Below are 26,759 nucleotides of genomic sequence, written 5' to 3' on the forward strand. Positions count from 1 at the left end.
ATAGTGAATGCAGGCTCCTGGGGAGACCAGATACAGTGAATGCAGGCTCCTGGGGAGACCAGATATAGTGACTGCATGCTCCTGGGGAGACCAGATATAGTGAATGCAGGCTCCTGGGGAGACCAGATACAGTGACTGCAGGCTCCTGGGGAGACCAGATATAGTGACTGCAGGCTCCTGGGGAGACCAGATATAGTGACTGCAGGCTCCTGGGGAGATCAGATATAGGGACTGCATGCTCCTGGGGAGACCAGATATGGCGAGTGCAGGCTCCTGGGGAGACCAGATATGGTGAGTGCAGGCTCCTGGGGAGACCAGATATAGTGACTGCATGCTCCTGGGGAGACCAGATATAGTGAATGCAGGCTCCTGGGGAGACCAGATATAGTGACTGCAGCCTCCTGGGGAGACCAGATATAGTGACTGCAGCCTCCTGGGGAGACCAGATATAGTGACTGCAGCCTCCTGGGGAGACCAGATATAGTGACTGCAGCCTCCTGGGGAGACCAGATATAGTGACTGCAGCCTCCTGGGGAGACCAGATATAGTGACTGCAGGCTCCTAGGTTTAGTAACACTTTAACATAAAAAAAAATGCTAGGTCAGTTTTACAGAAACATGCAATAAAAATGTGTCAGGTTATTGCACAGCCAGAATCTTGTTAATAAGAACTGGGTTTTATTTAACAATTTCACATCCCTTATAAATAAAACCTCATTATGAGGCAAGAAAAATGGATATTTTTTTTCCTAACCAGAAAAGATGATCAACTTGGTACAATTCTAAAACAATTTTTAAGTGAAGGCTGAAGTCTGCAAAGCAGCTGACACCCCTATAAAAGAGTGCTTCAGACTCTTTTCTTGATCAAACCCCCTCATAGTTGTTACGGAAAGCAGAATGGGTGATAACTGAATTATCTGGAACAATACAGATCTTCTTAAAAGAAAAAGAACCATCATGTAGCTATGGAGCCGATGTTCTCTATTGCAGCCTTTGGATCGTTCTTATGCAGCATAAAGTGACCCTGGACCTGGGCGGCGCTGATCTTGTCTGAGGCCGACAGAGCCGAGTCGGCAAACTCCTCTGCCGTGTGTTGTGTCTGATCTGGGTAGAAGCGCTGGAACATATGTGTCAGCTGCCACCGCGTGCAATGTCCTACGTACTGCTTTACATCCACCCGCCCTGGCCGAATCAACGCTGGGTCCAACCTACAGCACCAATGGAGAGAACACAATACACTGTGAGAGAATGGCCGAAATTCAAGTCTAAACAGAGGTTGGGCTTGCTGTGTTAACGTGCGTAGCATTAACCCCTTTAATACCGGGCACTTTCATCCCCTTCCTGCCCAGGCCAATTTTCAGCTTTCAGCGATGTAGCACTTTGAAGGACAATTGCGTGGTCATGCAACACTGTACTCAAAATACATTTTACAATTTCTTTTTTTTTTTTTAAACAAATAGAGCTTTCTTTTGGTGGTATTCACCACCGGGGTTTTTATTTTTTGCTTAATAAACTAAAAAACACCAAAAACGTTTTCATAGTTTGTTATAAAATTTTGCAATCCGGTAATTTTTTCTCTTTCACTGATGGGCACTAATGAGGCGGCACTGGTAGGCACTGATGATCACTTACACTGTAGGTTGCACTGATAGGTGGCACTGAAGGGCACTGGTAGGCACTGATGATCACTTATAGGTGGCACTGATAGGTGGCACTAATGGGCACTGGTAGGCGGCACTGATTATCATTGAAGATGTCCCTTTTAGAGAAACCGGTTATCAGCTCTCTCCTCCCCTCCTCATGCTGTCAACAAGAGGAAAGGAGTGCCGATGACCGGCAACTGTTGACATCTGTGATCAGTTGTGATTGGACACAGCTGATCATGCGGTAAAGAGCCGCTGATTGGCTTTTTACCTCAATCTGTGATCGCTGTGTCCGGAGGACACTGCAATCACAGAGCGTGCTGCCCGCGCCCAACAGCGTGGGTGTGGTGGGCGCAATCATGGGACGCTGTCATATGAATCAGACAAGGGGCCTTAAAACTATGGCCCTCCAGTTGTTTAGGAACTACAAATCCCATCATGCCTTGTCATGTCTGTGAATGTCAAGAGTTTTACAATGTCTCATAGGATGTGTAGGTCCGCAACAGTTGGAGGGTCGTAGTTTGAGGATCCCTGAACTAGACGACCATGCTGTAGCCATCATTCGGCTATAGCGCAGTCAAAAAGTGGTTAAAGCAGCCAATTCAATTGATGAGGTTGCAAAATGCACCACAAAAGGTGTATGTGGCATTTTTGGCAGTGTGTGTTGTGTACTACAGCGCACACACTGGTTAGCATGGTACGTTGGTTGTGCCATTCAGAATGAACCACACTGTCCCGATGCGTATTACAGTGCAATGATAACAGCAACATCCTGAGTGGGTGTGACTTGATAAAGGAGGACACGCCTCGTAAATTTATCATCATGACAACTGTCTGTTCTCTCCTCCTGCCTCCTCGTGTTGGTTGGTTTCTGTGACGGAGTGCGGTGCTGGCTGGACTGGGCGCATGCGCACTAGGCTATGCACACTGTGTTTGTGTGACGGCTGAGAACTTGCTGTCAGGATCCAGGCAGCCAGCCAGTGAGCTTGTGGTCTTCCTTCTCTGTTGGGATCTCAAAGCGGTGACTCAGGACAGCACATTTACAGCGGGTAAAAAAAAAAAAGTATTGGACACGTCACCATTTTTCTAGGTAAATTATAAAATTTGACATGAAATCCTCACCACGTAGGTAACAACCCATGCCATCCATACATACAAAGAAAAAAAAAAAAATAGGTTCAGAAATGAAGTTATGTGTAATAAAATGGAATGACACAGGGAAAAAATATTGAACACGCTAACTGAAAATGATTGAATACTTGGTACAAAATCCTTTGTTGGTAATGACAGCTTCAGGACGCCTCCTGTATGGAGAAACGAGTCGCATGCACTGCTCAGGTGTGAATTTGTCCCATTCTTTCACACAGTCTTCAAATCTTGAAGGTTCTGTGGGCCTCTTCTATGAAATCGGATCTTTAGTTCTTACCTAAGAATTTCAATTGGATTCAAGTCGGGTGATTGGCTGGGCCATTCTAGAAGCTTTATTTTCTCTTTCTTTGAAACCAACTGGGAGTTTCCTTGGCTTTGTGTTTGGGACCATTGCCTTGTACGCCCTCATTTCATCATCATCCTGGTAGATGGCAGCAGATTTTTATCAAGAATGTCTGGGTACATTTTTTCTAGTCATCTTTCCTTCAATGAATATGAAGTTTGCCAGTACCGTATGCTGAAAAACAGCCCCACACCATGATGTTCCCACCTCTAAACTTCACTGTTTTTGGGGTGATGTGCCATTTGACCTCCAAACATGGTGTGTATTATGGCATTCAAAGAGTTACATTTTGGTCTCATCTGACCAGACTTCATTCTCCCAGTATTTTTCACAGGTTTGTCTAAATGTTGTGCAGCAAACATTAAACGAGCTTCAACATGCTTTTTCTTCAGCAATGGAGTCTTGCGTGGTGAGCGTGCATACAGGCCATGGCGGGTGAGTGCATTACTTATTGTTTTCTTTGAAACCATTGTACCTGCTAATTCCAGGTCTTTCTGAAGCCCTCCACAATAGTCCTTGGCTCTTGGACAACTCTTCTGATAATTGTTTTCACTCCTCTGTCAGAAATCTTGCAAGGAGCACCTGGTTGTGGCCAGTTTATGGTGAAATTTTCCACTTCCAAATTATGGCCCCAACAGTGCTCACTGAAATCCTTCCTTTAGAAATCTTTCTGTAACCAATGGCATCAGTATGGTTTTGCAACAATAGGGTTGCAAAGGTCTGGAGAGAGCTCTTCGCTTTTACCCATCATGAGAGGTTTCTTGTGTGACACCTTAGTAATAAGACACTTTTTAAGAGCCATTAGTTAAGACTGAACCAGTTGATATTATTTTGCACTGACAAAGGGCAGGATTGCTTTTTAATTACAGATAGCTTTCAGCTGGTGTCTTGGTTTTCCATGCCTTTTTGCACCTCCCTTTCTTAATGTGCTCAATACTTTTTCCATAGGTCAATTTATTTTATTACACATAACTTAATTTCTGAACTTATTTGTTTTGATTTCTTTGCATGTATGGGTTGCATGGGCTGTTACCGACATGTGGTGAACATTTCATGCCAATAGCACCTTTAGAAATATATTTACCTTGAAAAATAGTGACGTGTTCAGAACTTATTTTACCTGCTGTATGTGCTGAACTTATCATCTGTTGCATCGCTCGTGCAGGTATAGGAGATATTAATTTTACATACAGGTAAGCTCTATTATATGCTTACCTGTAGGTAAAAATGACCAAGCGGGGTTTACTTCTGCTTTAGGAACTGTAGTAAAAAGAATGTGCTAATATAGTGTTTAAAGCGGAGTTCCAGCCATTTACTCACCTGTCCAACGGTCCAGCGATGCGGCCGTCGGAAGCCTCGATCCTCTCCCTCGGCGCCGGCATCACTGCTGTGGGCACCCGGCTGTTACAGTTTGCGGCTTCACAGCCGGGTACCCACTGCGCATGCGCGAGTCGCGCTGCGCGCCGTGATTGGCCGGCAATCTTCTGGGACCTCTGACGTGTCCCAGAAGATTGCAGGGAGGGAGGGGGAGAGGAGAACTTCCGCTCAGGGCGCCGCGGCGCTCCGAGCGGAAGTGGGAGCGGGTACCTGTCAAAACTAGGTACCCGCTCCCCCCCCCAAAAAATGACATGCCAAATGTATCATGTCAGGGGGTCAGGACTCCCTAAAGCGGAAGTTCCACTTTTGGGTGGAACTCCGCTTTAAGTACTGCGAGTTTTTTGTAGGTACTGTACTAAAAAGAATCCATCCTACCTGTCAATGTGATTTGTTGTCATGAAAACAATTCGAGCTTCCGTAGAGGCCACGCCATCCAGGGCATTTAGCAGACCACTAAAAGTCAGGCGTCCCATGCCCTGATATGCAGTTGGATCTGTAGAAGAGAAGAGAACATTAAAGGATTTGGAGAATCAAAGACACAAGACTACTTGGCAGACTTGTTGCCAACTCTTTAATCAAACAATGTTTTTCATACAAAAGCTTGCTTTTGTCAGTTAGAATCAGTTAGAACTTCTTCTGCCAAAATAATCATATGTTCAAAATTAGGATTTTTGTACTCACCGTAAAATTGTTTTCCTGGAGTCCATTAAGGGACACAAAAGTCTTTAACCTTCAGGTTATACTGCCACCTATAGGAGGATTGGACATTGGCAGGAAAAAAAAAAAAAAAAAATGTAGGCCAGCCTAGGAAAACCCTTACCATTACCAACACCCTTTGGTTTTGTAGTGAGCAGTAATGAAAGCAGGATCATAAACACAGAGGGCTGGGACCAATGTTCCTCAATGGACTTTAAGAAAAGGATTTTAGCAATTTAACCACTTTACCTCCAGAAGGTTTTGTTTGGTTTCATGACCAGGGCAATCGCTTGGTCATGCAACACTATACCCAAATTACATTTTTTTTTAATACAAATGATTTTTATTGATTTTCAGAAGTAAACATATCAAAACAAAAAGCAAAGCATGCCAACGTATAAATGCAGACTATAACACTGGTACAGAAGTGCAAGAGTTTATATGATCGCCATCATAATAAGTATAAACCGAACAAGAGCTACACCATAATTGATACAGTAGATTTATCAGATATAGGTGCACACCAATGACTATGAAGCAAAACCCATACGTCAGATAGTAGGACAAATATTAATATGCATACATGGGTATAGATAACATGCTTGCATAATAAAATTACGAAAATATCTACATAACTTTGAGAGAAGAAAAAAAAACAAAAATGAAAATATAAAAGAAAACTTATAACTAAAGATAGAATTCACATTACATGGGTGAGTCACCCACTGGCCACTGAGTGCTGATCCGAGCCAACAGCGTAGAAGGAAGGACACACAAATAAGAGGATTTTCCAGATTGTACCAATACCAGATCAACCTGTGGACCAATTCTCCCATTTCTTGTGATATATGTGCATAGTATCATATATGGTATGGTGTACCCGCTCTATGCATCCGATCACCTCCATCCTCAAGAGCACCTGGGCCCACGGAACTGATTCGGAATGCCAGTTGAGGGCTATGGCCCAGAGCACCGAGCAGAAAAGTGTATGGGCAAATTTTTGTGTATGTGCCGAGGAACCCGGAATCGGAGCAAAGAGCAAGCACATTTGAGGTGTTAGGGAAACCTGGGATTCCACTATCTGTTTTACCATGTTATCTTAAAATTCTTATTACAACCAATGTTATCTTATTTTCTTTAGGCACAATTATGGGCCACTTTGTGTCGGTCTATTACAAAAAATCCCAATAAAATAAATTTACGTTTTTGGTGGTAACATGACAAAATGTGGAAAATTTCAAGGGGTATGAAAAAAAAACAAAAAAAAAACGAAGGCACATTTGCAAATACATGCGTAAGCTGCAGGCCCCGACAAGGCACCCTGTGATCTGCAGTATTTGCAAATGTGTGCAACTAAACCCCTGTTTTTAACGCATACTGTTAGTCAGGTCAATTCGGTTGGTCGCTGGCTGGTTGGTAAGTTGTGACTGGAAATCTCTTGGTTTTTTTGATCTGCCTCCGCCCTTCCAGGGCTCCTTACCACTAAGATCAGTTATAGGTGGAGGCGGTGACCACTTTTTGCATTATTGATATCTATATTGAGCCAGGCAACGCACTGACACCTTTGCCGCCATTGTGCGATGTGCTGGGTGTTCAGTGTGACCCTGTGCCTTTAAGGAGGGGTGGGCTCCCTCTAGTCACCTGTCTTCCAGTGGCGGCCGGTGTACAGAGGGCACAGGGGCGCCACCCCCCCATCCATGCGTCCAGCCCGCTAATCTGCATGCAGGGGCGCCGGACGCATGGAGTACAATGGGATTTTTTTTTATTTGGCATCACCTGATTAGAGCCAGAGGGGCATGTGCGCTGGTCGCTGCATTGGGGGCATGTGCGCTGGTCGCTGCATTTGGGGCATGTGCGCTGGTCGCTGCATTGGGGGCATGTGCGCTGGTCGCTGCATTGGGGGCATATGCGCTGGTCGCTGCATTGGGGGCATATGCGCTGGTCGCTGCATTGGGGGCATATGCGCTGGTCGCTGCATTTGGGGCATGTATGCTGGTCGCTGCATTGGGGGCATGTATGCTGGTCGCTGCATTGGGGGCATGTATGCTGATCTCTGCATTGGGGGAATGGTATGCTGGTCACTGCATTGAAGGGGGCATGAACATTAATCTCTGCATTGGGGGAATGGTATGCTGGTCACTGCATTGAAGGGGGCATGTACGCTGGTCACTGCATTGAAAGGGGGCATGTACGCTGGTCACTGCATTGAAAGGGGGCATGTACGCTGGTCACTGTGCATTGAAAGGGGGCACGCTGGTCTCTGTGCATTGAAAGGGGGCACACTATACCTTAATTACTGAAGGCCCCTTTCACACTTTTGCGACCTCAAAGTCATGCAATTTTTTACAGTGTTTTTTGCCGCAAAGCAATGCCTATTACATTTTTCTGCTTGCGCCCCCCCCCCCCAAAAAATTTTGAGCACCAGCCGCCACTGCCTCCATCTATCCCATTAAATGCATGTGCTCTCATTAAAGAGACTCTTTAAATTGTAGAGTTAGGGTCTGCAGATCACAGGGTGCCTGGTCGGGGCCTGCAGCTTACGCATGTATTTGCAAATGTGTGCAACCAAACCCCTGTTTTTAACGCATACTGTTAGACAGGTCAATTCGGTTGGTCGCTGGCTGGTTGGTAAGTTGTGACTGGAAATTTCTTCGTTTTTTTTTATCTTAGTTTAGTAGTAAAATGATATGTAATTTTATTGATCACAGTGGATACAATTAAAATAACCCGGTTGGGAAAGCACCTGTTTTCTGTGCATTCAGCACTGATAGGAAACCGGTGCGTTGCCAACCAGGTTATTTTAATTGTATCCACTGTGATCAATATAATTACATATAATTTTTACTTTGTATCCCCTTGCCAATTATTTGTTGGTATAATAGCTTCTTTTTCCTGTGTCTATGCAGGGTATTTTTTGTTGTATCCTTTTTCAAGGCACTGTATATTTCTACTTGTTTGGGAGGGGGGGGGGGGGGTTATTTTCCCTTACTTACATAAAAATAAGATTCATTAGGAAATAGCAGTCGAGGGCCTATAGAGTCATAAATGGTTCAAAAACTCACTCTGTTTGGCGAGATCGCGGCTTACGAACGCAGCGTCCACATCCTCCAGCAGAATAATGCTTTGCTGCGGGGCCACACTCAGCAGGTGGTTGAGGCGGTCATCAGAGAGGCTGTTGTCACTAAGGCTCATCAGACAGATGCTGTACTCCAGCTCTCCCGCCAGAGCAGTGCTGGAAAAACACACAGACAGTGCAGCGACATCAGTGATGAAATGACCGTCCAGTGTAAGATTTTACATCTATACCACTCTTACATCAGTGATAAATGGAAAATCCTAATCACATATATCCATTTCAACTGCGTATGCCCCTATTTGGCTGGAATTCTGCAAAAATAATAAAATTCCACATTACCCCTTTCCTTTCCGCCCGCCGTGGCCCTTTAACTGGGTCTTTGATACAGTTATAAAGGTGGATATTTTAGGCTTATGAAAGTGTTATGCCACCCCCCCCCCCCAAAAATTTTTTACAACAATACAACAGTCCCACGGGGGTTTTAACAAGGCACACACTTTTAGAAAAGTAGAGGAAGTAACGAGGAGTAGGAAATAATAATTTTTATTTATTTATTTTTTTATTTCCTACTCCTCGTTACTTCCTCTACTTTTCTTTAAGTGTGTGCCTCGTTCAAACTCCCCGGTGGGACTGTTTTTGTATTGTTGTGTAGCCCCCTCCTACGTAGGTGCTAGGAAAAGCATATTTGAGGCCCTGTCTGCTTATCAGGAGGGCCTGATCTATTAGTTTAGCCTGTTGCATGTGATTCACTGGGTCAAAGGGAGTGTCCCCACTGCAGCCAATGAGGGAGCTCATTGGACAGTGGAGGAAACCTAGCCAGTGGCACACTCTGGTTTATGTCGGTTCCAGTGGGGGGGCATTTCTGCAATGCATCCTGGGATCGGACATAAATTGGAGGGGAGCATGTGACAGGGTGTCTTTTGGCGGGAGCATCAGTCCCAGGAGGTGGTGACGGCTGTCTCTCCTCCTGTAAAAGTGAGAGGGTGGTCAAGGCAGTTGGCCTAGGGGTCCGGAGGTTGAGCTGGGCTGCAGAGAATCCAGAGTTGTTGACCGAGTGGAGCTGCTGGGCAGAGATCTTCTGGAAAAACCGTATCGTGAGTACTCAATGATCTGCCCAGGGGTCTGCCTAAGAGAGGGGACCACTCCAGAGAGGTCAAGGGGGATCCAGGACCCAGCTAACCCAGAGTGCACAGTAAAGGGGGTGCCAAGTAGTGAAGCCCTGAAGAATAGGGGATAAAGAGGGCACCAGTGAGGGCCCTGAAGTGTTTCAGCAGTACAGTCCGCACTACAAGTCAGCTACCTCAGGAAAGAGTACCTTAGGGAGCTTAGAAGACTTTTCCACAGTCAGAGGTGAAGTCCAGTATCTGGCCTAGCTGAGGCCAGCATCAGTCAGCGTTAACCAGCATCAAGGAAGCGCTGGTTAGTGCCAAGCAGCATTTTTCAGTGTCCCTGCCTAATTGTGCATAGTTGAGTAGTTGGAGTATCCCACTTCTATAATAAATCCTAAAAACCAAAGAAACTGGACTGGTCCTTGTCTAAGGTGCTCACACTTGAAAAACATGTTTAAAGGTACGGTTGTTGCTAGCAGTAACCACACAGACCCACACAGCAGCTCCCTTGGGAGTAGTGCTACAGTTGTAAAAAACTTTTTGGCCACAACTTGGTCACTGTGCTGGAAGAACACTCCCAGAAATATCAGCCACCATGGACACATATGTGCAGGGTGTGAGCGATAATGTCATATATGCATTACCTGGCTGACAAGAGTTTAAGTCAAAAACTTTATTCCAGTTCTGTATGGAGCGTAGAAGTGTTAGAACCCTTGTTAGGTTTTTCTAGCTGCCTTGGTCTCCACCGGAGACATTCACGCTCCCAATTTGTACTGTGAGCATTGTTACCGACAGAAAATGATGGGAAATCCAAATTGATACAATTAGTACGGGAACAGAGGGGGGTTTCTTTCACTGGGGACACCTGTTCAAGTGACAACTATAAAAGAACAGGTTTCCTCTCACTTTAGAGCAGGGGGTCGCCAAACTATGGCCTGCGGGCCACATCTGGCCTACTACAAGATTTTATCCGGCCCGCTGCTAGGGTCAGTGGTGTATCCCTAATGTGCATTGATTGAGGATTCAGGTCAGCCTTGGCTGCCTTTGGTCTACACTCCCCCCCCCCCCCCCCGCTAGTGTCCTCACAACCAATGACATGCTTGTCCCTGCATTCACAGGACACTTCCTCCATACAGACTCGCTCTTCCTTCTAGCTCCTGCCCTGCCCCTATAGCTGCTGTGTAAATCCTACACCGGTGAGGGGAACTCTGATGTATGGGGGGCTGTGATAGGGACCCTGATTTAGGGTGGGATTCTGATGAGGGTCCTGATGTGGAGGGGACACTAATTGGTGATCTTGATATAAGAGGATTTTGATAGAAACCCTGGTGAGAGAGGACCCTGATGTAAGAAAGGGTCTCTAATGGGGACCCTGATGTAAAGCGGTATCCTCATGTAAGGAGAGGACTCTGATGGGAACCCTGATGTAAGGGCGGGGGGCTGTTTGGGGACCCTGATGTAAATGGAGGGCTCTGATGGGGACCCAGATATATTGGAGGGGACTCTGCTGTAAGGGGGACTGTGATGGAGACCCCAATTTAAGGTGGGATTCTGATGAGGACCTTGATGTAAGGGGGAACACGGTGATTGGGATCCTGATATAAGTGGGGAAATCTGATGTAAGCAGGGGACTCTAAAAAGGACCCTGATGTAAGGGGGAACCCTGTTGTAAAAAGGAGACTCTGATGGGGACCCTGATGTGGGGGGGACACTGTAATTGGTGATTCTGATGTAAGTAGAGGATTTTGACAGGGACCCTGATGAGAGGAGGGGACCCTGATGTAAGGAAGGGTCTCTAATGGGGACCCTGATGTAAAGAGAGGTCCTGATGTAAGGAGGGGACTCCGATGGGAACCCTGATGTAAGGGGGGCTGTTTGGGGAACCTAATGTAAATGGAGGGCTCTGATGGGGACCCTGATGTAAGGATAGGACTCTGCTATAAGGGGGACTGTGATGGAGACCCCAATTTAAGGTGAGATTCTGATGAGGACCTTGATTTAAGGGGGAACACAGTGACTGGGATCCTGATATAAGTGGGGGAATCTGATGTAAGAGGGAACCCTGTTGTAAAAAGAGGACTCTGATGGGGACCCTGAAATAAAGGGGACCCTGATGTAAGAAGGGGACTGATCGGGACTTTAAGGTAAGAAGGCTGTGATGGGGACCCTGATGTTCTTTGGGGACTCTGATGGAAGAAAGGGGTCTCTGATGGGGACCCTGATTTAAGGTGAGATTCTGATAAGGACCCTGATTTAAGGGGAGATCCTGATGTAAAGAGGGGACTCTGATTGGGACCCTGATGTAAGAGGGGACCATGATGTAGGTAAGAGACTCTGACAGGAACCCTAATGTAAAGGGGGCTGTGATGGGGACCCTAAGATAGGTGGGGGACTCTGATGTAAGTGGGGGGGGGGGGGTGATGTAGAAGGGCCCCCAATGGGGAGTCTCATTAAGCTTCCCTCCCATTTGTTCTGAATATCATGCTGACTACAAATGGATCCTAGTAAAAATGTATTCATTCATCTAAATGTTATTAATTTATAAAAGATTTTATTTATTCTTTGGACAACAAATATTTAAAAAATTACACGATGTGGCCCTTTTACTTTAAAGTTTGAAGACCCCTATTTAGAGAATCCAGGCTCTCTGTAGTACCTCCATCTCCAGTCTATGGACTTGTAAATAACCAGAACCGTGTTGTTTACTGTGGTAGGATGTCATTTTATTATTTTTGCTGAGCTGTCATTGGAAATATTGTCCTCCGAGTGATACTTACATAAAGCTGCTTTTTCCACACCCGGGAGGTCCGTAGAGAAGGTAGCCCCTTCTGTAGGGTATTCCTGGATAAAAAAAAAAAAAAAAAAAAATTCACATTGATATTAAAAATGATTGAAAAGAGTCTATTAGTGATGCCCAAACTGTGGTCCCTCACAGGGTTGCCGATCTCCAAAGTGAAATATACCGACATGACAAAAAAATTTACTGACAGAGCCAAATTTTTACTGAAATTTCAAAAAGTTAACCAAAATGACCGTTTTAAGTGCAAATATCAATATTTAAGCTACAAAAAATGCAACTAGTGCATCTAGCAATGTGCTTAAGGTATCACAAAAGGCAAAAAAAAAACAAAACAAATTTTACATAGAGAGCAGGTTGATATACCCAGCACAAAGTTCTCCCTTACATCAGAGTCTGCAGGGTTCCCCTTTATAGTGCAAGGGAGAACTCTGCGGACCCTGATGTAAAAGGGAACACTGTGGACTCTGATGTAGGGGGGGGGGGGATGCTGCAGACTCTGGTGTAAAGGCTTGGTTCACACTTGTGCGACCGCATTGCTGTGCAGATCACACGTGATGTCTGTGCAATGCGAATTCAGCCATACAAACTGTATGGCTAAAATTGCATTGCATTCGCACCAAAATAGTGCAGGACCCTTTTTTTTTGTCTGCACTGGAATTGGATCACATTGCAATCCGATTCCTGCGCCTTTTTTTACAGTTCGCACTGCGATCTGTGAACTGATCTGGGGGGGGATGTCATTAACTGTTCACTGACACTTGCAGCGGATGTCAGTGTGAACTGCCGGCAATTCAGGTGCAATGTGGAAACTAGTGATCAACCGATATCGTTTTTTTAATGCCGATACCGATATTTTGGTCATCGGATATCGGTATTGGCCGATATTTTCAGACATTTTAATTTTTTTTTCTTTTTTTCACAGGTACTGTTGTGGAAGGATCTGGGGGTAAAAGACCGCAACCCCCTCCTCTGCACTTAAAAGCATTCAAAACGCCAAGTTTGACTGTTTTGAAAGCGTTTTTTTTTTTTTTTAATTCGGCATCAGAAAATTCGGTGCATCTCTAGTCTATAGAGTTCCCCTTTACATCAGACTCCACAGAGTTCCCCTTTACATCAGAGTACACAGAGTTCCCCTTTACATTAGAGTACACAGAGTTCCCCTTTACATCAGAGTCCACAGAGTTCCCCTTCACATCAGAGTCCATAGAGTTCCCCTTTACATCAGAGTCCACAGGGTTTCCCTTTACAGTGTAAGGGAGAAGTCTGCAGAGCCTGATGTAAAGGGGAATGCTGCAGACTGTGATGTAAAGGGGAACTCTGATGTATGGGGCCTCTGAAACCCTGTGCAGACACAGGCAGGCTGCATGAACTTGCAGACTGAGTTTTGATCTGCACATGGGATCTGCACAGATGTACACTACGGGATATGCGTGAAGATCTGTGTAGGTCCGTATAGCTGGCCACCTGTCTTTTTATTTGAACAAGCCACCTGCACAGGATTGCACAGAACACCCGCACATCCCGTGTGGGTAAAAACGTCCCTCTACAGATTTGTATGTGTGAATGAGTCCTAAGAGGTGAATTTTTTTTTTTCCCCCGTTTCCTTTTGGGTTTTACAGACAAGAAGTAATCTCCCCAATGGGGCACAAAAAAATGGCGAAAAAAAGAAAAATATTTTATGTACACTTTAAAAATAGCCATCAGCACGAGATGAAGAAATATATAGGTTTGCTCTTGCCTCTGTCTATATACCACTTGGGGTTGTTGATGAATCCTTTCACATCCTGAACAATCTTATCAGACACTCCCTCTTCGAGTACTACTGAGCTTATCGGCCTTCTTCGACGCGGAAACCCAAAGGGCCGCCACTCCGCACCCATCGCTGTGTACATGACAGTCTTTCCTTCTTGCTGTTGCAGTGCCAGTTCTCTGGCTGTCAGTAATAAAAATATTAAAAAAAAAAACACAATTTTAGTAACTAGTATCCATATTAGGATCATTACTGCACTATTCTGAAAACAATTAAAAATGTATTTGTTTTAAAACTAATCTTGAATTTCTTCAGAAAAATATTTTACTTCCTGTTCTGTATCCCCACAGCTGTATATCTGCAGTGTGAGATCATCTAAGGCAGTGGTCTCCAAACTGCAGCCCTTTGCTTGCCTTCACCTGGCCTTTGGGGCACTGTTCCTCTCACTGATACAAGACACTATTCCTCCCACTTACATTAACTATGGGGTATTATTCTTTCTATTGATACCAATGATGAGGCACTATTCCTCCCACTGATACCAATGATGGGGCACTATTCCTCCCACTGACACCACACCAATGATGGGACACTATTCCTCCCACTGACACCACACCAATGATGGGACACTATTCCTCCCACTGATACCAATGATGGGACACTATTCCTCCCACTGACACCAATGATGGGGCACTATTCCTCCCACTGATACCAATGATGGGGCACTATTCCTCCCACTGATACCAATGATGGGACACTATTCCTCCCACTGACACCCCACCAATGATGGGACACTATTCCTCCCACTGATACCAATGATGGGACACTATTCCTCCCACTGACACCACACCAATGATGGGACACTATTCCTCCCACTGATACCAATGATGGGACACTATTCCTCCCACTGACACCAATGATGGGGCACTATTCCTCCCACTGACACCAATGATGGGGCACTATTCCTCCCACTGATACCATTGATGGGGCACTATTTCTCCCACTGACACCAATGATGGGGCACTATTCCTCCCACTGACACCAATGATGGGACACTATTCCTCCCACTGACACTAATGATAGGGCACTATTCTTCCTACTGACAGCATATACAGGATACTATTCCTCCCACTTACACCAACAATGGAGCACTGTTTCTCCCACTGACACAAATGACAGGGTACTATTTCTCCCACTGACACCAACCATGGGGCACTATTCCTCCCACTGACACCAATGATGGGACGCTATTCCTCTCACTGACACCAATGATAGGGCACTATTCCACCCACTGATACCAATGATAGGGCACTATTCCTCCCACTGATACCAATGATGGGACACTATTCCTCCCACTGACACCAATTATAGGACACTATTCCTCCCACTGACACCAATGATGGGACACTATTTCTCCCACTGACACCAATGATAGGGCACTATTCTTCCTACTGACAGCATATACAGGATACTATTCCTCCCACTTACACCAACAATGGGGCACGGTTTCTCCCACTGACACCAACCATGGGACACTATTCCTTCCATTGATACCAATGATGGGGCACTATTCCTCCCACTGATACCAATGATGGGGCACTATTCCTCCCACTGATACCAATGATGGGGCACTATTCCTCCCACTGATACCAATGATGAGACACTATTCCTCCCACTGATACCAATGATGGGACACTATTCCTCCCACTGACACCCCACCAATGATGGGACACTATTCCTCCCACTGATACCAATGATGGGACACTATTCCTCCCACTGACACCACACCAATGATGGGACACTATTCCTCCCACTGATACCAATGATGGGACACTATTCCTCCCACTGACACCAATGATGGGACACTATTCCTCCCACTGACACCAATGATGGGGCACTATTCCTCCCACTGACACCAATGATGGGGCACTATTCCTCCCACTGATACCATTGATGGGGCACTATTTCTCCCACTGACACCAATGATGGGGCACTATTCTTCTCACTGACACCAATGATGGGACACTATTCCTCCCACTGACACTAATGATAGGGCACTATTCTTCCTACTGACAGCATATACAGGATACTATTCCTCCCACTTACACCAACAATGGAGCACTGTTTCTCCCACTGACACAAATGACAGGGTACTATTTCTCCCACTGACACCAACCATGGGGCACTATTCCTCCCACTGACACCAATGATGGGACGCTATTCCTCTCACTGACACCAATGATAGGGCACTATTCCACCCACTGATACCAATGATAGGGCACTATTCCTCCCACTGATACCAATGATGGGACACTATTCCTCCCACTGACACCAATTATAGGACACTATTCCTCCCACTGACACCAATGATAGGGCACTATTCTTCCTACTGACAGCATATACAGGATACTATTCCTCCCACTTACACCAACAATGGGGCACGGTTTCTCCCACTGACACCAACCATGGGACACTATTACTCCCACCGACACCAATAATGGGGCACTATCGCTCCCATTGACACCAATGATGGGGCACTATTCCTCCCACTACCAATGATTATGCACTATTCCTCCCACTGACACCAACGTCCGCCCCCCAAACTCTAAAGGGCATTAAACTGGACCTTTGTTTAGAAAGTTTGGAGACCTCTGCTACCTCTGACTGCTAGTCTCAACAGATCTGAACTGGGACGTCACTACTGTGCTGCTCACTGTTCTCCATGCTGGAGAGGAAGCTCTACCTGAGGAACAGTGCAGGAATCTAACTGCTTCTGCTTCATTAATTCTGTGGATCTGTGTTTCCTCAACCTCTCCGGCTGCTTCTGGATTAGTACCCCACCAGTCATTAGTCCTAGTCACAAAGAGGGCAGCTTTGACACAAAGAAGCAAAGCCCTGCTCCTCTACCAAGATGGCCGCTTCCACACGGAGACAGAAAACGCATGGTAAATCAAAAGATCAGCAGCACTCAGCCTAAAGACAATACTGGTGACAGTCCTTTGCACTCTGCCTGCCTTTTTCGGCTTCCACAGTGCAGGTTCTCTTTAACCACCTCAATACTGGGCACCTTCACCCCCTTCCTTCCCAGACCAATTTTCAGCTTTCAGTGCTCTTACACTTTGAAGGACAATTACTCAGTCATGCTACCCAAATTGAATTGAAATTTAATTGAATTGAATATACCCAAATTCAAATTTTAATTACTTTGTTCACACAAATAGAGCTTTCCTTTGGTGGCATTTATTCACCACTGGGTTTTTTTATTTTTTGCGATACAAGCAAAAAAAAAAAAAAAAAAAAGAGCGAACATTTTACAAAAAAAACAATACTTTCTACTTTCGGTTTTAAAAGGAAGCCAATAAAATCAAATTTCTTCATACATTTAGGCCACAATGTATTCTGTTACATGTCTTTGGTAAAATAAATCCTGATAAGTGTATGATAATAGGTTTGTGTGAAAGTTATAGAGCCTACAAGCTATCCTACATATCATTGAAAATTGATCAATCCTGTTGTACTGGGGCCCTAAAATGCCAGGACAGTACAAATACCCCCCCCCCCCAAGTGACCCTTTTTTGTAAAGATGACAGTCCAAGGTATTTAGTAAAAGGCATAGTGCGTTTTTTGAAGTTGCAATTTTTTGCCCACAATAGTTTGGGTAATGAAGAATTTATTTATTTTTTTTCCTCACACAATTGTCATATTAACAAGTTATTTCTTACACATGGCATAGATAAACTTGCAATTACACCCCAAAATATATTGTGCTACTTCTGAGTATGGCAATATCACATGTGTGAGACTTTTCCACAGCCTGGCCACATGCAGAGGCCCAAAATCCAAGTAGCATCGTCAGGCATTCTAGGAGCATAATTTACACATTTCATTTCCTGAGTACCTATCACATTTTTGAAGGCCCTGGATACTTTTTTAGCCATGTGGACACGTGTGTGGCAGATGTTGTTCACTGGGACACGTGTGAGACAGATGTTGTTCACTGGGACACGTGTGAGGCAGATGTTGTTCACTGGGACACGTGTGAGGCAGATGTTGTTCACTGGGACACATGTGTGGCAGATGTTGATCACTGGGACACATGTGTGGCAGATGTTGATCACTGGGACACGTGTGTGGCAGATGTTGTTCACTGGGACACGTGTGAGGCAGATGTTGTTCACTGGGACACGTGTGAGGCAGATGTTGTTCACTGGGACACGTGTGAGGCAGATGTTGTTCACTGGGACAAATGTGTGACAGATGATCACTAGGACAGATTCGTTTACTGGGACAGTTGTGTGACAGATGTTGTTCACTGGGACAGATGATCACTGGGACAGATTATTTTACTGGGACAGATGTGGGACAGATGTTTTTTCTGTGTTGGGAAGACGGTTTTGGGGACACTAGCTGGGTGATCAGGGAGTAAAAAACAGTAAAAAAGTGCTGTAAACTCACTGATCCCCGGCTGGCAGCACAGATCCTCTCTCCTCCTCTCTGACAGGCTCTGTGTAAAGAGAAGCACAGCCGTTCACCGTGACATTGGCTGTGTTTACATTAGAGGATAGCTATGATTGGACACAGCCATCAAGTGATCAGGAGGGCCAATCACAGAGCCCTCCTGCCGAGCAGTGTTGCTGTGTCTGGGGGACTTAGGCACACCGGGATCGCACGGCCGCGTGATCTCCCTCCTTCTGAAGGACGTTCAGGAACGTCCACTTAGAAGGAGGAAGCTCCCACCCGGCCGTATATATGTGCAGCGGCCGGGTGGGAGGTGGTTAAATGTCGAACATGTGTGTCAAGGCCTACCTTCCTGCAGAATGTTAAAGAAGATATCACGATTGGTCCCTATGGCGGTAAAGGTGACGGACTCCCAAGGTGTGCCTGTGTGCAGGTCAATCATCTGCTTCTCTCGGTTCCTCTCAATGCGAATCCATTTTTTATTGTACCTGAAAGTGGCAGGAAAAACAATAAAAAAGAGGAATATTCTCAGGTAGGTAAACAATCTGATTTGAACTGATGAAATTCAATCTATGTACCATCGCACAGAAAGTACTGTGACTGCAGGCCAAGGCCTAGTGAGGACAAACTGACGGATTCTCTGATAGTCCACCTACTCACTCTGAAGTACTTACCTAGAGCATGCCAAGTACCTTGTTCTTGTAGCACTTCCAGGCATTTATTACCTCTGAGAGGTCACAGTACTCCGACAATGCCTCCAAGCTCTTCTCTCTCCAGAAGGATGGTGCCATCTTTGTTCAGACATCATCCAGGGTCACCATCTACTTCCTGGACTGAGATGCTGATTAGATGACATGGTCATGTAAATCCTAGTACCTGCGCAAGTCTTCCTGAAAGAAATCCATTTGGAGTGCCAAAAAAAAGGTTCACGGGTCGAAAACTTTTATTAATCAAATCACAGTAAAAGAACACAAGGTATCTAATGCATTTGGGGGGTAAAACCAACCAGCATTCTCTATGCTACACAGAGCCAAGATTCCTTGCAAACTTTACACTGCTACGAATCATCCCTGGTGATTATGCCAAGGTAATTTTCCTACTATTTAAAAGACTCAAGCCCTGAAGGGGGGGGGTTGATTCTTGAATCATTGTTTGGCGGTCTCATTGGATTGCATACATATGGATTCTCATGTCTGGGTTTCCTCCCTACCCTTAAAGCCTAACTCCAGGTTTTGTGTTACTTTAAGACCACTTCAGTTCCAGGCCTTTTTATGACACTTTTGTTTACAAGTAACAATCAGTATTTTTTGCTAGAATATTACTTAGAACCCCCAAACATTATCTATTTTTTATCGCAGAGGCCCTAGAGAAAAAATTGGAGTGTTGCAATTTTTTATGTCACACAATGCCAATTTTTTTGCAAAATAAAAAAGATGATGTTACGCCAAATAAAGATACCAAACATGTCGTTTAAAATTGCGCATGCCCGTGACACAACAAACAATGTCAATTTTACTATCCATAGGTGACGTTTTAAAAGCCTTTACAGGTTACCATTTTAAATTTACAGAGGTCTAGTGCTAGAACTACTGTCCTTGACCTGACGTTTGCGGTGATACCCAACGTGTGAGACAATCGCTGTTTGCGTGCGTGCAGGACAGTGGCACTTTAAAAAACTTTTTTTCATTGTATTATTTTTACAGGCATCACCGTTGGGTTATGCTGCCCCCTACAGGAGTAGGACACTAGGCAGGAAAAAGCTTGACTACACACCTATTGGGCAGTCCCAGGGGGTATACTCCTACCCTCAGCTATAGGCACCCTGTTTTGTAACAAGCAGTGTCCGAAGAAATCCAACTCCACAGGGGGGTGGTTGCTGTGTCCGTCGAACATCAGAGAAATGGATTTTACGGTAAGTCTAAAATCCCATTTGCTCTTCCATTCATTGACGGACACAGCTCCTGATCTTCTTGACCGTTGGGACATCCCAAAGCAGTGTCAAACATGAGGGGTGGGAACAGCAAGAAAAAATTCCCAAGGCTAAACCATGGTGAACCAGCTAACATGGAACTCAACCATAAACAACTGGAGCTTACCTGAAAAAAAAAAAAAAGAAGAAGAATACACCCTCAAAAGAGGACCAGGTCCTCTAAACAGCAGCCTGCAAAAGCTTGAGGCCAAAAGAAGCATCCGCAGATGCCAACACATCCACCTTATAAAACTTTGTGAAAGTGTACACAGACGACCAGGTGGCCGCCTTGCAAACCTGCATCACTGACGCCTGATAACGGAAGGCCCAGGAGGCACTAATCGCCCGAGTAGAGTGCGCCTTCATAGGGAAAGGAGGAACCTGACCCTTAGTTGAAAAGGCCTGAATCACCATCTGTCTGATCCATCTGGAAATGGTCACAGCAGAAGCAGCCTACCCTTTGAGGTCCATCTGTGAGTACAAATAGTCAGTCTGACTTCTGAAAAGACTCTGTAGCTGCCAGGTACACCCAAATTGCCTGAACCACATCCAGTGAATGCAAGACAATTTCCTTAGGATGTTTAGACCTCGGACATAGAGAAGACAACACAATGTCTTCCTCCAAATAGAAATCAGAGATGACCTTTGGAAGAAACAGGGACTAAGAACCACCTTATCTCTGTGAACCACCAGGTAAGGTGAACGATAAGACAACACCACCAGCTCTGACACCCTGCACGCAGAAGTAATAGCCACCAAGAAGGGCCACCTGCTGGGACAGCGTAAGCAGGGGAACTTCCCGAAGACTTTCAAAGGGAGGCTTCTAAAGAACAAACAGCACCAAATTGAAGTCCGGTGGCAGTGGAGACTGCGCTGGAGGAGCCAAGTGTTGAACTATCTGGATAAAAGGTGCGCACCAATGAATGTGTGGCCAATGGACGTTGAAAGAAAACCACTAAGGCCAAAACCTGGCCCTTGATGGTACTCAAGGCCAGGCGCTGATTAAACCCCCCGTTGGAGGAAAGCCAATATCCGAGCCACCGAAAAGAGGCGAGGGTGAACCCCAAGAGACTCACACCACGCAATGTACGTCTTTCAAGTATGATCGTATATCTTTCTAGAAGTAGATTTTCTAGCCTTTAACAGCATAGGAACCACCGATTCAGACAAACCTCTATCCTTCAACACCTGGCTTTCAACTGCCAAGCCTTTAAAGCAGGATGGAAGATTGGCCCTTGGGACAGCAGATCTTCCCGAAGAGGAAGTCTTCAAAGAGCATCGGCGACCAGCCGTACAAGATCGGCGTACCAAGACCGGCGAGGCCAGTCTGGAGCCACTAGAATGACCGGAATCCCTTCTGCCTCGATCCTGCGCACACACCATACGGTGATCAGGAAGAGAAAGATCGAGGGGTTAGCACGAGGGGATTAGGAGGGGCTCCCACCACCAAAATCCCTGCCCATATAGCTTCAAAAACATGGCCGCCGCTATTTTTAATGAGAAAACCACAATAAAATGGCCGCCGATCCACAGCACAAAAGGACCCCAAGAAAATGGTGGCCCTGCGCAGCACCACGCGGCTCCGAACACGATCAAAGCAGGAAGAGGGGCCCTGGCAGAAGCCCCACCAGGTACAGCCCCCTCCCATAGGTCGATAGTCCGATCACCGGTGGCGCACTCCCCCACCCCCATCTCGACACCCCAGAGCGACTTAAAAAGGTATGGCCACTCCATGGGTGGGGAGGGAGGGGGGGGGAAGGGTGTGGGCAGATGGGGGGCAACAAGTCCGCAGAGGACCACTGAGAAGGGGGAATGCTGCGTGAGAAGAAGGGGAACCCGGGGGTCTGACCGTCCCAGGGAGGGGCCCACGTCCACCCCACAAACATCCAGGGTTAGAGAGGGGACAGCTACTTACCAAACCTGAGACCACCGCTCCATCAAGATAGGGGGGGCTGTCAGCCTCGCAAAACGTTTAACCTGCAGGCCAGCCCCTGTCCAGTGGGGCTATGTCATGGCTGACCTAGCGTGGAGCTGAGGTCTGCGTGCACTCGCTGGGCAGACAGGGGGGACCCTCTGGATCGAGATTATCGAGCCCGTTGTCCAGTCCGGCAGTTGATAGTAGATTATCACAGGAAGAAAATTAAGAAAAAAAGTCAATTTAAAAAAGGGAAAAAAATTGCCAGGACCAGAGATTCCAGCAAGGAACTAGGTCCTTACTCCTGACTAGGCAGAGTGCTTACAGCTGAGAGTGGGAGTATACCCCCTGGGACTGCCCCATAGGCGTAGTCAAGCTTTTTCCTGCTTAGTGTCCTACTCCTGTAGGGGGCAACATAACCCAACGGTCAAGAAGATAAGGAGCTGTGTCCATCAATGAACGAAAGAGAAATACTGTGATTTTAACTTGTAAGCAGCAAGTCTTAGAAAAAGGCATAAGTCTATAAGAGGTTAAAACTGACTTTATTTACAGACCGAAGTTCATTCCTTTGATCTCAAAAAGCAAAATGATACATTTTAAAAGATTTTGTTTACAGTTATCTCCCTGTGCTGAACAATGTTGATAAAAATGTGCAAAAGGCTCTTTTTTTTTACAGCTGTGAGTGAGCAGAGAACCGCTCTGCTCTATATGAATCAAGGAAATGCCGAATTAAGATCGTGAGGGGGGGGGTGACTCGAGACAGGGGCGTAACTACAGGGGTTGCAGGGGTTGCAATCGCTACCGGGCCCCATGCTCCAGGGGGCCCGGTAGCAAACCAGTGGGTGAACTTCCAGGATCGCAAAGGTCACACTTGCGACCGGACCCTGGCATTGCACCACTGTGGGGAAGCCCCAAGATTGCAGGAAGTGGGCCCACAAGATTGCAGGAAGGGGGCCCACTGCAGAACTTGTGAAAGAATCCTGCTGCGGGACCGTAATAAAAGGCCATGCAACGAGTGTAAAGAGCCCCAGGATATAGGGAAGAGCCCTGGGCTTGAAGGTAAGGGCCCCGGCCAGGGGTCTGGGGGGCCCTTCATGGTTTCTTGCATCAGGGCCCTGAAGGTTCTAGTTACGCCTCTGACTCGAGATCACGATTTTTTCATGACTAATCGTGCAGCTCTAGCAGATGTAAACACTGCAATTTTTTTTTTTTATGGAAAGCATGAGATCCTCTGTTTTTTGGTTGGCCCCAGATGTCGTCATAAATGAGGAGAACCTGTCATGCCTTATTTCTATCACAAGGGATGTTTACATTTCTTGTGATAGGTGTAAAAGTGATAAAAAAAAAAAAAATTAATATTATTAAAAAATAACCCCCCCCCCCCCCCCCCACCGTCCTCGCACGCAGAAGTGAATGCATATATAGGTCACACACACATATGTAAATGATGTTGGCACCACACAGGTGAGGTATCACCGTGAACATGATTACGAAAGCAATAATTCTAGCACCAGACCTCCTGTATGAACTCCGATAACCTGTGCAGGGATCCTCAAACTACGGCCCTCCAGCTGTTGCGGAACTACACGTCACATGAGGCATTGTAAAACTCCGACATTCACAGACATGACTGGGCATGATGGGAATTGTAGTTCCTGCACAGCTGGAGAGCCGTAGTTTTAAGACCCCTGCTGTAAAGGCTTTTAAAGTGTCGTCTATGGAGATTTTTAAGTACCGTAGTTTAGTGCCATTCCATGGGCGTTACCAATTTTAAAGTGTGAAATATTAGGCATCAATTTACTCGCTGTAACATAATTGTTTATATTTTTTTTAACCACTTAAGCCCCGGAAGATTTTACCCCTTCCTGACCAGGGCCTATTTTGTGATTTGGCACTGCGTGACTTTAATGGACAATTGCGCAGTCGTGCGAAGCTGTACCCAAATGAAATTGATGTCCTTTTTTTCCCCACAAACAGAGCTTTCTTTTGGTGGTATTTGATCACCTGTGCGATTTTTTGATCATGCGCTATAAACAAAAAAAGAGCGTCAATTTAGCAAAAATAACAATATTTTTCACATTTTTTTTATATGAAATCCCCCCCCCCCCCAAAAAAAAAATGTTAAAATCAAAATTTTTTTACATTTTCGGCCAATTTGTTTTATGCTACATATGTTTGGTAAAAAAATCGCAAAAAGCGTATTTTGATTGGTTTGCGCAAAAGTTATTGCGTTTACTAACAAAGGGAAAGATTTTTGTAATTTTTGTTGTTATTTTTTTTAGAGCGTAATGGCGGCGATCTGCGATTTTTTTTTGCGGTACTGCGACATTGGGGCGGACAGATCGGACCCTTGACTGACATTTTTGACACTTTTGGGGTTACCAGGGACATTACTACAGTAATCAGTGCTATACATATGCACTGTTACTGTAAAAATGACACTGGCAGTGAAGGGGTTAACTTTTTTTTGAGAGGGAGGGGTTATGTGTGTCCCTAGGGGTGTGATTCTTACTGTGATTGGCTGTGGCTTGAGGTGTAGGAACAATGATCAACGGTCATAGTAGAACCGTATGATCACCATTCCTACACAGGGGAGAATGACAGGCGGCTTTGTTTACATCAGCCGCCTGCCTTTCTCCCTCTGCACCGACGATCACCGAGTGACTGGCGGACATCGGGTCCGCCAGTCACATGCGCGGGGGGGTGGGGGGGGGTCCGTGACTGCGCGGGGGCGCGCGCTCGCTCCCTAGACCCTCACAGGCTAGCGACGTAGTACTACGTCGCTCTGCCTGTGAGGGGCAGACTGCCGACGTAAATAGTCGTGCGGCTGTCGGCAAGTGGTTAAACAACTGGGTATTGTATTATATTTTGTGCACTAAAATTAATAAAAAAAAATGTTTTTCCAAAAAACTTTGGAAAACTACTGCGCAAATATTGCGTGACATAAAAATATAAAAATTGCAACAACCAACTTTTTTTTCTTCCGGACCTCTGCTTTCAAAAAAAATGTAAAATGTTTGCGAATTCTAAATAAATATCTTTTTACATGTATGTGAGAATTGACTTGGGCAGCTAGTGGTTAGTAATGGAAGGTGGAGCGTCTTAAAAAAAAAAAAAAAAAAAAAAATAATAATAATAATAATAATAATAATAATAAATTATAATATATTGTTGCTGTATAATTTGACATGCGAGGATTTAATTCACACAGACTTGTAAAGTTACCAAGAGGTCCACCTTCGCACAAATGGCACAGACCAGGATGTACCTACCAAATGAAGTGGTTCCCAGGACTGGGGACGAAGTCAAACTTGGTGCTGACGCGCCCGCTTTCGTGCTGTAGATATGAAGTCTCAACGCTCAAGTGCTGCGTATGCTTAGCATGGTGGGAGATCCAGCTCAGCAGCCACTGGTAGCTCTTGTCTTTGCTGGGCACCTCAAGCGTGATCATGTAATGCCTCCTGAAGGCGACCATGCCAAGCTGGGCACTTTTACGGGCCAAAGCCAAAGCCGTGCCAACACCAATCAGGCCAAACCCTGCTCCGAAGAAGGGATTGTCTTTCAGGGCCACAAAGAAGTCTGAAAACGGCATTTCCGCTGAGGGCGACAGGACCCGTGATGACTGTTACCGATGCATGCTGTTAGGAAAATGAGAAAAATATTTTTTTAGAGGAACTACAAAAAAAAAAAAAAAAAAACTCTATAAACCAATTACATCACATACATTGTAAACACATATATATATATATTGCTCAAAAAAATTAAAAGGAACAGTTTTTTTTCAGAATATAGCATTAAGGCAATTAACCACTTTACCACCGGAGCATTTTGCTGTCTTACGTCCAGGCCAATTTTTGCGATTCGGCACTGTGCGACTTTAACTGACAATTGCGCGGTCATGCGACGCTGTACCCAAACAAAATTTACGTCCTTTTTTTCCCACAAACAGAGCTTTCTTTTGGTGGTATTTGATCACCTGTGCGATTTTTACTTTTTTGCGTATAAACAAAAAAAATGAGCGACAATTTTGAAAAAATAACAATATTTTTCACATTTTTTTATATGAAATTCCCCCCCAAAAAAATGTAAAAATCTAAATGTTTTAACATTTTAGGCCAATTTGTTTTCTGCTACATATTTTTGGTAAAAAAAAAAAAAAAAAAATCACAAAAATTTTGTATTTTGATTGGTTTGCGCAAAAGTTATCGCGTTTACTAACAAAGGGAAAGATTTTTGTAATTTTTGTTGTTTTTTTTTTTAACGCGTAATGGCGCCGATCTGCGATTTTTTTTGCGGTACTGCGACATTGCGGTGGACAGATCAGACCCTTGACTGACATTTTTGACACTTTTGGGGTTACCAGTGACATTACTACAGTAATCAGTGCTATATATATGCACGGTTACTGTAAAATGACACTGGCAGTGAAGGGGTTAACTTTTTTGAGAGGGAGGGGCTATGTGTGTCCCTAGGGG

At 45.2% G+C, this 26,759-nt stretch overlaps 1 protein-coding gene across 1 annotated transcript; it reads right to left on the bottom strand.

The window, feature by feature from the left end:
* Positions 1–832: 832 nt before the first annotated feature.
* BCS1L (BCS1 homolog, ubiquinol-cytochrome c reductase complex chaperone) lies at positions 833–25,918 on the bottom strand. Its single transcript, XM_082261408.1, has 7 exons — positions 25,557–25,918; positions 18,749–18,888; positions 13,931–14,125; positions 12,170–12,233; positions 8,270–8,439; positions 4,887–5,004; positions 833–1,207 (listed from the first exon to the last, which is right to left on the bottom strand). Exons 1-7 carry the CDS (start codon positions 25,874–25,876, stop codon positions 955–957), a joined length of 1,260 nt encoding a protein of 419 aa, XP_082117534.1. The 5' UTR covers positions 25,877–25,918; the 3' UTR covers positions 833–954.
* Between the last annotated feature and the right edge of the window lie 841 nt (positions 25,919–26,759).

This window comes from Pelophylax lessonae (assembly GCF_965119305.1).
Source record: "Pelophylax lessonae genome assembly, chromosome: 6".
In the NCBI taxonomy this organism is placed as follows: domain Eukaryota; kingdom Metazoa; phylum Chordata; class Amphibia; order Anura; family Ranidae; genus Pelophylax; species Pelophylax lessonae.